Below are 12,331 nucleotides of genomic sequence, written 5' to 3'. Positions count from 1 at the left end.
CTGTGGAAGCAGGTTCCTGCTCTGCTCTGTCCCACCCCGCCACGCCCTCTTGGGGTCATGTCTCTTATGCTCAAGTCTGTGGATCCAATGAGCCAAGGTGTGCATGTCTGTTAGGGACCGAATGTCTGCCCCCCGCCCCTCGTTCATGTAATTTGGAGCTGGGGCCTCTGGGAGGTGCCTGGGTTTAGATAAGGTTACGAGGATGAGGCCCTCAGGAGGGGATCAGTGGCCTCCTAAGGAGGGACACCAGAGAGATCTCTCTCGTGTGAGGAGAATGAGATACATGTCAGGAGAGAACCCTGACGGAACCAAATCAGCCAGCGCCTTGATCTGGGCCTTCCAGCCTCCATAATTGTGAGAAATGAACCTCTGGAGTTTCACCACCGCCAGGCTGTGGCATTCGGTTACGGCAGCCGAGCTGACTGAAGGACACCGATCCCTGGAGCACAGGAGCCTTTTCCCCATAAGAAGCACCAGACATTACAGAAACCTAATACTAAACATACTCTGGGGAACAGGTAGACCGACTTTTCTAGATGAAGACAAACTAGATCGGTGGGAAACAGAGAGGGAGAGCTGACTTGAGATAAAGAGGTTCAACTTTAAAGCCACACTGTCCACCACACGTTTACAAAGCAGTCACATAATGCAGCCTCCGTCCGTTCCGAGGCTTTCACATATTACTGTGCATTTTTCTCCACACTATTTTCCTTCCTCATTCTTTGAGCTCTTTAAACTCTCCTGGGAGCGGACAGTACTGACTGCCAAGGAACAGAGTGAGGGTAACAGATAAATTGGGGGGTGCGGTGAGGGTCAGAGCACGCAGAACAGGGCCTGGCAGCCGGGGAAGAGGTCAAAGGTTGAGTACAGAGAGATTTGGGAAGGAAGGGGTTTCCAGGTGAGACGCCCAGGAGGACAGAGGGCAGGTCCACGGAGCAGCCCTGGCATGTCACACTGTTGTGATGGAGGCTGTGCCCGCCCTCTGGTGCCAGGCTGAGGGGCACTGTAAGCCCGGCGCTTCCCACTGCCCCAGCCACTCCTGAGACAGCCAGGTCCTGGGAAGGAGAGGCTGGGAGAAGGGGCCTGGTTCCTACCCGATTCCCTGCTCCTCACTGTGCTCTTGGGAAACACCAGAGACACAGCCAAACATTCACGCATCTTGATGCTCATCGTAGCACCAGGTACAGAGGTAAAGAACCCAAATGTCCAACTAGGGAACTGGTGAAGTATATTAGGAACCGTGCTGACAAGGAAGATACGGCTTTCAAAACAAACCCTTTCAGGGGGCCGGCCTGGTGGCTCAGGCAGTTAGAGCTCCATGCTCCTAACTCTGAAGGCCGCCAGTTCGATTCCCACATGGGCCAGTGGGCTCTCAACCACAAGGTTGTGGGTTCAATTCCTCGAGTCCCGCAAGGGATGGTGGGCAGCGCCCCCTGCAACTAAGATTGAACACGGCACCTTGGGCTGAGCTGCCTCCCGATGGCTCAGTTGTTGGTTGGAGTGCATTCTCTCAACCACAAGGTTGCCGGTTCAATTCCTCGACTCCCACAAGGGATGGTGGGCTGCGCCCCCTGCAACTAGCAATGGCAACTGGACCTGGAGCTGAGCTGCGCCCTCCACAACTAAGATTGAAAGGACAACAACTTGATTTGGAAAAAAAGTCCTGGGAGCACACACTGTTCCCCAATAAAGTCCTGTTCCCCTTCCCCAATAAAAAAAAAAAAAATCTAAAAAAAAAAAAAAAAAACCCTTTCAAAGAAGTTTTAATAATTTAAGGGGAAAGATCCCCATACAGCATTAGGAAAAGGTAGCTACAAAGCCAGATATATATGTACAGTTTGATACCAATTATATAAATAGACTCACACACAGACTGGAAAGAACCACCTTAAAATAGTTAATAGGGATTATTTTGTGCTGTACAATATGGGTCATGCTTCTTTGGCCTTTTTTCCCTAACATATTTCACATTGCCTAAATATCTTCAACTAAAGCTAGGACTGTAGGAAGAGGCAAAAACAATGACAAGACAAACCTGAGGCACCACTCTGATTTGGGGGGCTTTCTCCCATGCCCCACCTGGGGGGTGCAGCATGACACCATCTCTGCACATGCAGGCAGCCCCTGCTGCCAGCAGCCCGCGCCCCCACTTGCCTCGCCTCTCTGCGATCTGCAGGTAGCCGGTGGAGAGGTACTGCTCCATGTCATGCTGGAAGGCTTCCTCAAAAAACTTCTGCCGCTCCTTCAGCTTCATTTGCTGGGTGTGCTCCATTTCCAGGACCTTCTGGGTGTGCTCTGCATCTAGTTCAGCTAAGGAAACAGAATCATTGGGTCAGGGCTTAAAAAGGAACTGACATAGGAAATTGGTAAATACCTACTCACATCTACCCTCCAAGCTGACAGTGTCACGTCTGCTTGTCACACTCCGGCTGGTGCCCCGACTGCGATACAACCAGCGTCCTCTCCCCAGCCGGCTGGCTGCACGTGCTCCTGCCATGCCAGGTAGCTTGGCAGTCCCATGCCTTTGCACCTGCAGTTCCCTCTGCTGGAAGGATGTTCCCACCCACACCTTCCACTCTTCATGCAACAGCTGTTCCTCTTTCATGACCAACCTCTCAGTTAACCCTTCAACTCAAGCAGAATTTTCTGCTGCATCCGGAGGTTTCCCCAGCAGTGTGATCCAACTTTTGATTCAGGCATTAGAAAACACCAGATAAGGTAAGACTTGGACTTTATCTATCACCAAGCTCAGAGCCCTAAGGACTCAAGAAATGTTTGTTGAAGAGTAAGAATGCAGCCACAGTGGTCTATTCGAAAAAGAGTCTCGTCTTGGCTTTGCTGTTCATTAACCATGCAACCTGTCAGTTCAACTTTCTCAGCCTCTCATTACTCATGTGAAAATTTGGGACAGAAATAGTAACTCAGAATTGATGTGAAACTTAAATGAAAACTGTGAAAGAACTTTATAGTTAAAATGAGCAGTGATCTTTCAAGGTAGGCCGAGGAAGTCAGAAAACAGGGACCTCAATCCTATAACCGCAGGACAGGGAACTGGATGGATGGAACTGCTGACAACCGGAATGAGCTCGGAAGTGGATTTTTCTCCAGAAAGCAATGCAGCCTGAGACCCTGAGCAAAGAACCCAGCCACACCAGGCCTTGACTTCTGACCTACAGGCTGAGCCAATCTGTGTTGTTTTTGAACTACTACGTTTGTGGTGATCTATTATGCATAAATCTGACTGGCTGGAGAATAGAAAAATAACAACTTGAGTTCTTTACCTTAAATACCTCTCCAGTGGCAGACACCATGCTAGGTTAAGTATGACAGGAGAACAAGGTTTCAGCTATCTTCCTGTCCTGGGATAAACTTAGGGCCCCAAACTCAGAAAAATAATTCCTCCCAAGGCATTGTTACTTCTGGTTCATCTCTAAGGAGTGTCAACGACTTTGGGATACTAGAGCTCATAGCACTCAATTAAAAAAAAATCTGATTAAAAATGCACAGAGGATCTAAATAGACATTTCTCCACAGAAAACATACATACAAATGGCCAACAGGTACCTGAAAAGGTATTCAACATCACTAATCATCAGGGAAATGCAAAGCAAAGCCACAATGAGATATCACCTCACACCTGTTAGAATGGCTATTAACAAAAAGATAAGGGGACACTTGTGCACTCTTGGTGGGATTGCACTGGTGTGGCCATTATGGAAAACAGTATGAAGTTTCCTCAATTAAAACTAGGACTACCTTATGATCCAAAGGATTTATCCAAAATAATTGGGTATTTATCCAAAGTAAATGAAAACAGGATTATTGAAAAAGTATCTGCACTCCCATGTTCATTGTAGCATTTTCACAAGAGCCAAGATACGGAAACAGCCAGAGTGCCTGTCAGTGGATGAATGGATAATGAAGATGTATATATACAACGGAATATCATTCGGTTATGAAAAAGAAGGAAACCCTGCTGTTTGAGACAACATGGATGGGCCTTGAGGGAATTACATTAAGTGAGATAAGCCATACAGAGAAAGACAAATACTGTGTGATAGCACTCATCTGTGGAATCCACAAATGCCGAACTCAGAGAAAGAGAGAGTAGGTGGTGGTTACCAGGGGCTGGGGGTGGGGGAACTGGGGAAGCTGTTGGTCAGAGGCCACAAACTTGCAGTCGGCATTTTAAGTTCTGGAGATCTTATTATAGCATTGAGATTATAGTCAACAATTCTGTGTCATACACGTCAAAATTTCTGAGAGTAGGTCTTAAATATTCTTAATACACACACACACACACACACACACACACACAAAGATAATTATGTGACGTATTAGCTAACTCTACAGTGGAAATCATATATAAATCAGTATAGTATAAATATATCAAATCAACATGCTGTAACCTTAAACTTACACTATGTTCTACATCAATTATATCTCAATTAAAAAAATCTTTGGGATGTTATCAAGATACTTTTAACAACCACCACAACAAAAACAAAAACAGCAATATTTACAATGAACAATGGTCTACAAGCCCCATGTGACCTGCCTGAGTGGTTCCCCCATTTCCACACGAATACCCAACACCACACGTCACAACTCCCGAGTACGACATACCCCTGTAGGCATGATGTATCTTAAACACTCGATGATGGAGTATATTTTTATCCCAAATCAGTTTATAGTTTCCCAATACTTAGAATATTCTGGTTAGTCTTCTTGTCATCTAATCTTGCACATATGTAAGGAATACAAGCCAATATTAACAGAAGCAACACCAGCAGTCAACTCCGTCTTCCCAGGATTGTATGTATAATATTGATGACGTGCAGTCTCTTCATACTATAATCATTGTGTGCTTTCTCTGTCACCCTAACTTACACCCCCATCGCATGTATTCACTTACAGGGCGATGTAACTTGGAAAGAGCACCGGCTTAGGAATCAGTCCAGCCTGGGGTCCTATTCCTTTTAGCAGACGTGTCTGGCATCTCACACCACCTGCCCTCGGCCTACTTCTGATTTCTGCTGCGCTGTGTGAGCTCCTTCATATGCCCACACGCCCCACCTCAAGGCCATGTCTGGGCATCTCTTCCTGGTCATAGCAGTCTCTGAATCCCAGAGTTCTGGGGAATTAAGGCAGCTTTTAACCAGTGGATGACAGCAGACAGTGTATCAAAGCCCGCGTCTCCCATCCTTTGGATGGACAATTCTAGGAGGCATTCTGAACACTGCTCAGGGAGCCTGGTGGGACTGCAGCCCCTTGGCTGTGGCAGCAACTTGAATAACCCATCTCTTCACTGACGTTTCCTCCTTTGCTCACTCTCTCTGCTTCCTCACTCCTGCTTCCCGGATCACCTCCCACACAAAGTTCATCTCAGGCTCTGCTTCCAGAGGAACCCCCGCTAGGATATCTATTGCTAGCTGTAAGCAATTCAGTCTCTCTGCGTCTCAGTTTCCTCCTCTGTACAGGAGGTAAAAAGACCTTATTTCATAAGGTTGTTGGCAGGATTAAAGGAGGTAACATGTGAGGCACCAGACATATAGCATTGACCAAACCTGTCACCTAATGTTAATACCAGCATCATGTAAAACGGCAGATTCATGAAAAGGACAGATACACGACCACGAAGCAGGATGAGTGCAACACTGAGACTCATCCCAACTCTGTCCCACTCAGACACTTGCATTAGTCACCTTTCAGTGCTCTTAGCAAATCTGCAAGGAATTCAGAGCGTACTCGTAAGAGTGGGAAAAAAGAGAACTGAAGATGTCTTTTCATTTGTTCACTTCAGCCATCAACTTGTCTGTTCAACTGCTTCACGACTGCCACGTGCATTAGAATAAGTCAACCCTAAAATAGGTTAAGTATGTTTTAACACTTCAAACAAAGTTCAATTAATCTTTTTTAACAAAATAATTCCAGAATAAGCAGCTCAAAAACAAAGATCAACGCAGAAATCATCAAGGTGGTTTCCATTAAAGAATATGTTGTTTAAACTGAATTAAGATTTGCTACAGACATACAGTTATGTAACTTGAAAAATTCCATTCTTCTCAAGACTTCTGCTTCATGAGTTCAATTCTCTCATGTTTCTTAAGTGTAAGTCCTACAGTTTTTTTTTCTATCTTGGGTTTTCTAGATTGGAATGAAATCTAATCATGTCTCACCCCTCACAAAAGGGGAGGTTTGTTTGGATTAGGAAACTTTAAAATGACTTTAGAAAAAGGAAGAAAATGACTGTTTTCGATTTTAAAACATGTTACACACTAGCTACTTGAAATACTTCCAGCTGCCCTGTACTGGCTCACACTGTTTCTGAGCCCCTCTTGCATCTCAGGGCTGACTGCTAAGCTAGAATCACTGACAAGTGAGTTACACTGTACCAGCTCCGCACCCAGGATCATGATGAAAAGGCTCAGGGCAGACGTTAAAAATAACTGTCCTGCTCAGCATCTAAGATTCACCCTCGGCTACGCGCCTGAGCAAGGATATTTTAACTGTGCTCTTTGTCCTGGAATCATTAGCCCAGCTTTCACCAGGAAACAGTCACATTTAGGAATGGTGAAATGATGGAAGGACATTTGAGGGAGTATTTCAAATCTAAAGGTTTAACAGCATGTGAATTTTAGAATGATTATGGAAAAATATAAAGTACAGAGCACTTTCTACAAGGAAAACTGACCCTTTGTTCTGAGGAAAGCAAGACAAAGATTTATAGAACTTCAAAGAACAGCCTTAAGATTAAAAAGAAAAAAGCCATGAAAAAGCTGCAGTAGTTTTTCTATCAGGAGTGAGGAGTAATCATTTAATTCCATTATCAACCCAGGTCTGTGTTTCCTTTCATTTCAACTCCACATCATTGCTCAAGTTTTATCTGACTGCGTCACTACCAATTTCAAATGGATAAATTACTCAAAACAACAACAAAATCCCATTGTCAGTGAAGATGGCATAATCAATTCTCAATTATATGTTTTAATGGGGCATAAAGGTACCGCAAGATATATGAAATATATTAAAAAAATCCATCAAGCTCATTTTAGGAACAATTTCAACCTATTCCACAACGAATTTCACACAGCTGTAAGTACTAAGACAGCGACTTGGTAGTGACTGAAAATGGCCCCCAAAGCTGCTGGAGGAAATGGATGATGTGAGGAAAACCAGGATAAACCTCTTTGTTAAAAGAGTTAATGAGAATCTCGTTAACCCAAAAGTGTTAAAAGGGTAACAAATTTAAATGTATTAAGGAAAACCCTGGTAATCTCTACATAATAGTAAAGATTGAGAGCACTCTTCATTCAAGATAAATAACCAAGACTAAGAATAAATTTAATATCAATAATTTAAATATTTACAACTCAGGTGTTTTTATATTGTTGGAGAGTATGAATTTTGTGACACTAAAATATATGTGATCAAGGGAGAAATGTGAAATCTCTGTAAATTTTCAAATACATTTCTAAATACAAATAGCAAATAAATATCTTTACAAACTGGTTTGGATAAAAACTTAATGGCCAACAGGCTATCAAACTGTAGGACCACTAAAAGACTATAACAAAAATCTGTTGGTAAAAAAAAATCCCTGTGAAATCACCAAAACTAGATGACCACAAATAGCTGTGGGTGTACACTCACCAGGTTTTCTGTTTTTCTTTGAACTATATATGTGAAATTGCTATTAATATATTCATTTTTTTTTGGTATCACTGGAACAATTGTTTTTAACTTTTCACTTTGAAATAGTTAAAGGTTCACAGGACGTCAGCAAGAAATGTACAGGGCAGCCTCGTGCCCCCATCCGCGCCTCCCCCAATGCTAACATCTTATACAATTATGATACAATATCAAAACCCAAACAACTGACATTGGTACAGCCACAGAGTCACACGTGCACTAGTGTGAGTGTGCAGGGAGCTCCCTGCAGTCTTATCACATGACTAGTCTGTGTAACAACCACAATTAAGATATTGAACCACAAGGCTGCCTCAGTCGCCCTCTTACAGCACACCTTCTCTTCCCCAACCGCTAACCTGTTCTCCAAATCTGTAATTATGTTATTTCACAAATTTTATATAAATGAATCATGAAGTATGTATCCTCTCAAGATTGGCTTTTTTTCACTCAGCATAGTTTCCTTGAGGTTCACCCCAGCTGGCTGCTGCATGTACTGATGGTTTGTTCCTTTTTGTTGCTGAGTAGAATTTCAAGGTACAGATGAATCACAGGTTGAAATACTCACTCACTGAAGGTTTGTTTCCCACTCTTGGCTGTTAGGAAACAAGCTGCTATCAACATTTGTGTACCAGTTCCTGCATGAAAAGAAGTCATTTTCTGAGATAAATGCAATGGCTGGGTCACACGGTGAGTTTGGAAAGGAACTGCCAAACTCTTTTCCACAGTGGCGATTCCATTTTTCTGTCCCCGTCATCAGTGCATGTCGGAGTGAGTGAGTCCATTCCTCCACAGCCTCACGAGCATTTGGTGAGCCCTACTAATTATAATACAGGAATCTGTTTCCTGCCCTCTTCTTCCCCAGAGCAGGTTAGAAACAAGTTTCAACTCCCTCTTAAATAGTTCAATAATTGCTACTTTTCTAGAGGTACTTTTAGTTCCTTGAGATATTTTTTTCCTACTTTACTTTTCTTTACATTTGGACTTAGTAAAACATTTAATTAAAAAAAAAATTCTATTCAGGAAACAGAACTTGTTAGATGATGACAAAATATTCAATACAACAAGATGTCCTTCCAGTTTTAAAACTCACCAATTCTGTCTTTTACTATTTATTTAACCACTATGTTTTATTTCTACCTTAAATTAGTTCTCAAAATAAGACATACTCAACCATTCCTAAAGTCTCCCCAACCTCTTGACCCCACCTTAAAAAGTGAATACAAATTCTCAAATAGGACCAGACAGACACCTTAAGTTAATATTTTTCTAGAATTGGGGCTTTTATACATGGATTTTAAAAATGTAAACTTCTACATTTCTACAGGTTTTAAAATTTTTCTGTTTAGCCTTCATCACTAATTAGTTTCTAAGACAAGATTTATAATTATTTTATGCCATGTATTATTTCTATGAGTATTCTAAAGTGTTATAGAGCCCTAGTCCTCAGAATTGGTATTTGGAAAATTAATTCAACTGCATGCTACAGTTAACACATTTTTCAAAATAAAGTTAAATGACTTGTTACAAAACTTTTCTTCAACCTCCAACAACACACACATGCACACACATACTTAACCCTTACACACATTTATCAAGAACCAAATGGTACTTAATTTTTTTTACATGCAACTAAGAAAGGATGATCCTTACCTAAAATACGGTAGTTTGGAATAATGGCAGGTTTTGCAGACCGTCAGAATTAACTTTTGGACAACAAAGGACTCATGGAAACTCCTCAGGAGATTTCACAAAGTTCAGTCCTTTGGAACAGCTACCGGAACAGCTGTTTCCTAAACCCACGTCACAGGAAACAAACACTATTCTAATACCTAAACTTCTAGAATGCTTTCAATATTTCTGTCACTTACCCTGAAGGAAATAACCACTATCTAGAGTATTAGCAAAATAGATACTGCAGAAACACAATGTGTACAAGGTTTGTTGGAAACAGTTAAGATAGAAATGCTCAACTGTACCTGCGCTTAGCCAGCCTGGTGTAGCTGCGGGTCTCCCAGCCACACTGTTTCCAACTCCAGGTCTCGAATTACTGATCCGTTAAAGGGGGAGGTGGGTGAGGTGGTGGACGGTATCCATAAGAAGGTCACTTCCAATTCTTAAATACTACATTTCTATTTTTACCAACTTGTTATTGGGGAAGGAAGAGGTAATCCCAAATCTTGTCTATTTTTGGTAAAATTTATATGAAGATGAGATTAGTAGTAAGGAATTTAGGACCTTTTGAATTAGACAGTGACATTGAAAAAAAAAGTAACTATTAACAAAAACCTGAAGGTATTTTTGTATTCATTTTCTCGGTCATTTTAGTGCTTAAAGAAGGATTAGAACCAAAAAGTTTAAGATTAATGGATAAGTGAGTCTTTGGTCAGAGACTTCATGCATTATTGACCTGTTCAAAGATAAAGGTGGGAGGTTGACAGTGGAGCTTGGTGGCCTGAAATTGGTCCGGGTAGCATCACGACTGAGGGACGCCCCACAGGGGACCAAAATGACTAAATGGACAAGATGAGTCACACCTTAAAGGAGTGGCTCAACTCCAGGTCAAAGTGCTATTCTGTGATATGTTGACTGAAGATACTTTTCTTCTTTCTTTTTTAAGGAGGGCACAGTTCCCAGTGGCCCATGCGGGGATCAAACAGGCAACTTTAGTGTTATCAGCACCATGCTCTAACCAACTGAGCTAACTGGCCACCCCATAAAGATACTTTTTTACAGAAACAATGCATAAAAATGCTGTATAAAATATGAAGCATATATCATGTTATCCCAATCTCTAAGTAGTTTCCAATTTTTTTCCTGTAAGAATAAAAAATTCCAGGCTAGAAGCTCTGTGCTATGGATATTTAGGCAATAGCCCAATTTCCTGGAATTTTTAAGTCACATCTGAAACTTTCCTGAAATTTATTTAGGGTATTGACCTACTCAGTAACAACTATTTGGGAAGGGGGAGAAGGAGGGAGGTTTAGATCTCTACAGGAATTCTTCCAAACTCCAAAGATGAGTTTTTGTTACTACATGAACGACTCTAGAAAAGTATAAACCTGCAATTTAAAAGGGTTCATTCAGAGAGGTTATAAAGAACAGCAGCCCAGTGGTTCTCAACCTTTAGTGGCATCAAAACCCCATAGAGAGCTGATGAACACAGAGATTTCTGGGCCCCAGGCCCAGTCTCTGACTTAGTAATCGGTAGGGCCCGAGAATTTGCACATCTAACGGGTCCCAGGTGACGCTGACAGCGGAGGTCCAAGGACCAGACTTGAAGAACCACTGCTCGAGGCGAACTACACCTGTGCATCCACTTCATTCAAATGTTTCCTTTGTACAAATATTTATATAATGGGGAAAAAAAGAACTATAAGATGGGGAGGCTGGCACAATTCATGGAAATGACAGAAACGTCCTCTCCTCACCTCCTGAAAGTATCTATGAAATCATCTACAAACAGCAACAACCAAAGTACATAAACAAGTGTGACCTGTGGTCCCCTTCGCTGGTGAGAGACAAGCGCCTACGGTCATTGCCACAGCACTTCTGCCTCGTCCTGGGGACCCCTGACTAGTTCCCGCTCAGTGGTTTGCTTGGTGGCTTCACACAACAGGAGACAAAACAAGGTGTGACTGCATCTGCTCTTTGTCCTGAAGCCGAGGACTGAGGGTGTGTTCTCATCCTTTCCATTCCAGAGACAACATGGAGAGGTTTTCCAGTCATCTCCATGTAGACATTCATGTAAACAATATAAAATTACATTTGTATTTATTACAAAATTAATAGACAAAAGACAAAAGTCTGGCAAATAATTAAGAAAACAGAAAAAAAAGAAACATACCCAAAGTGAGATAGGAGAAAGAGGGTCTGCCAACCCAGATGCAGAAGTGATGTAAAAATACTTGACTAATGATGGGGTCGGACATGCTACCCCAGAGTATGGCACCTCAGCGTACGAGTATTGTCAGCTGAGGAGTTTGAGAAAACGGCAGAAGCAGGTCACTGATCTTCCTGCCACCTTTCTCCCCTGAAACAGGTCCTAAGGCCCGGAGGAAAAAAGCATCCTTATCCCCAAGACAGAGAGACTCTGAGAAGAATCCAGACAGACATACAGACTCTGTGAAGTCCCCCCCGTTGACTATACTTCCCTCCAAACTCCTCCCCTGTCACACCCTCCACAACCGGGCCCTCGTCAGCAAACCTAGTTAAACCACTTACAGGTCTAACTGTTTCTTTAGGTTTTCAATGCCTTATGAAGGCCCCATGTCGTGTAACACATATTAAATTTATATGCTTTTCTCCTATTAATCTGTCGTTGTTGATTTTCAGACCCAGACCGGGACCCTAGGAGGATCAAGGAAAACTTTTTTCCTCCCCTCCACTGCCACGCCAAAATATATGCTAACACATTTTGAAACATCAATGAAATTAATAATTTGATTCCAAATTATAGATATTACAGAAATTAACACAAAAATTGAAATTGTTAAATATAAAAATGTGATGGAGAAACTAACATTTTTTCCAACTTTTCAAAGATCACGGGGCATGGAAAAGGGTAAAAAGCTATCTAATGGATTTTTCCTAGTAATTCTGATATTACAACTTTGATCGGATTTTTTTTTAAAAGGCGGGG

The 12,331-nt window shown here is 42.2% G+C and overlaps 1 protein-coding gene across 5 annotated transcripts in view; it reads right to left on the bottom strand.

The window, feature by feature from the left end:
• Positions 1–12,331, bottom strand: part of DTNBP1 (dystrobrevin binding protein 1) — a 129,542-nt gene that overhangs the window by 7,924 nt on the left and 109,287 nt on the right. For all 5 annotated transcript variants that reach the window (XM_019742973.2, XM_019742975.2, XM_074335198.1 and 2 more), the window contains one exon: positions 2,155–2,310. In XM_019742973.2, coding sequence (XP_019598532.2) covers positions 2,155–2,310 — 156 coding nt within the window. The remainder of the gene's footprint in view (positions 1–2,154; positions 2,311–12,331) is intronic.

This window comes from Rhinolophus sinicus, linkage group LG06 (genome assembly GCF_036562045.2).
Source record: "Rhinolophus sinicus isolate RSC01 linkage group LG06, ASM3656204v1, whole genome shotgun sequence".
In the NCBI taxonomy this organism is placed as follows: domain Eukaryota; kingdom Metazoa; phylum Chordata; class Mammalia; order Chiroptera; family Rhinolophidae; genus Rhinolophus; species Rhinolophus sinicus.
This window is presented reverse-complemented; position numbering and strand designations above follow the sequence as displayed.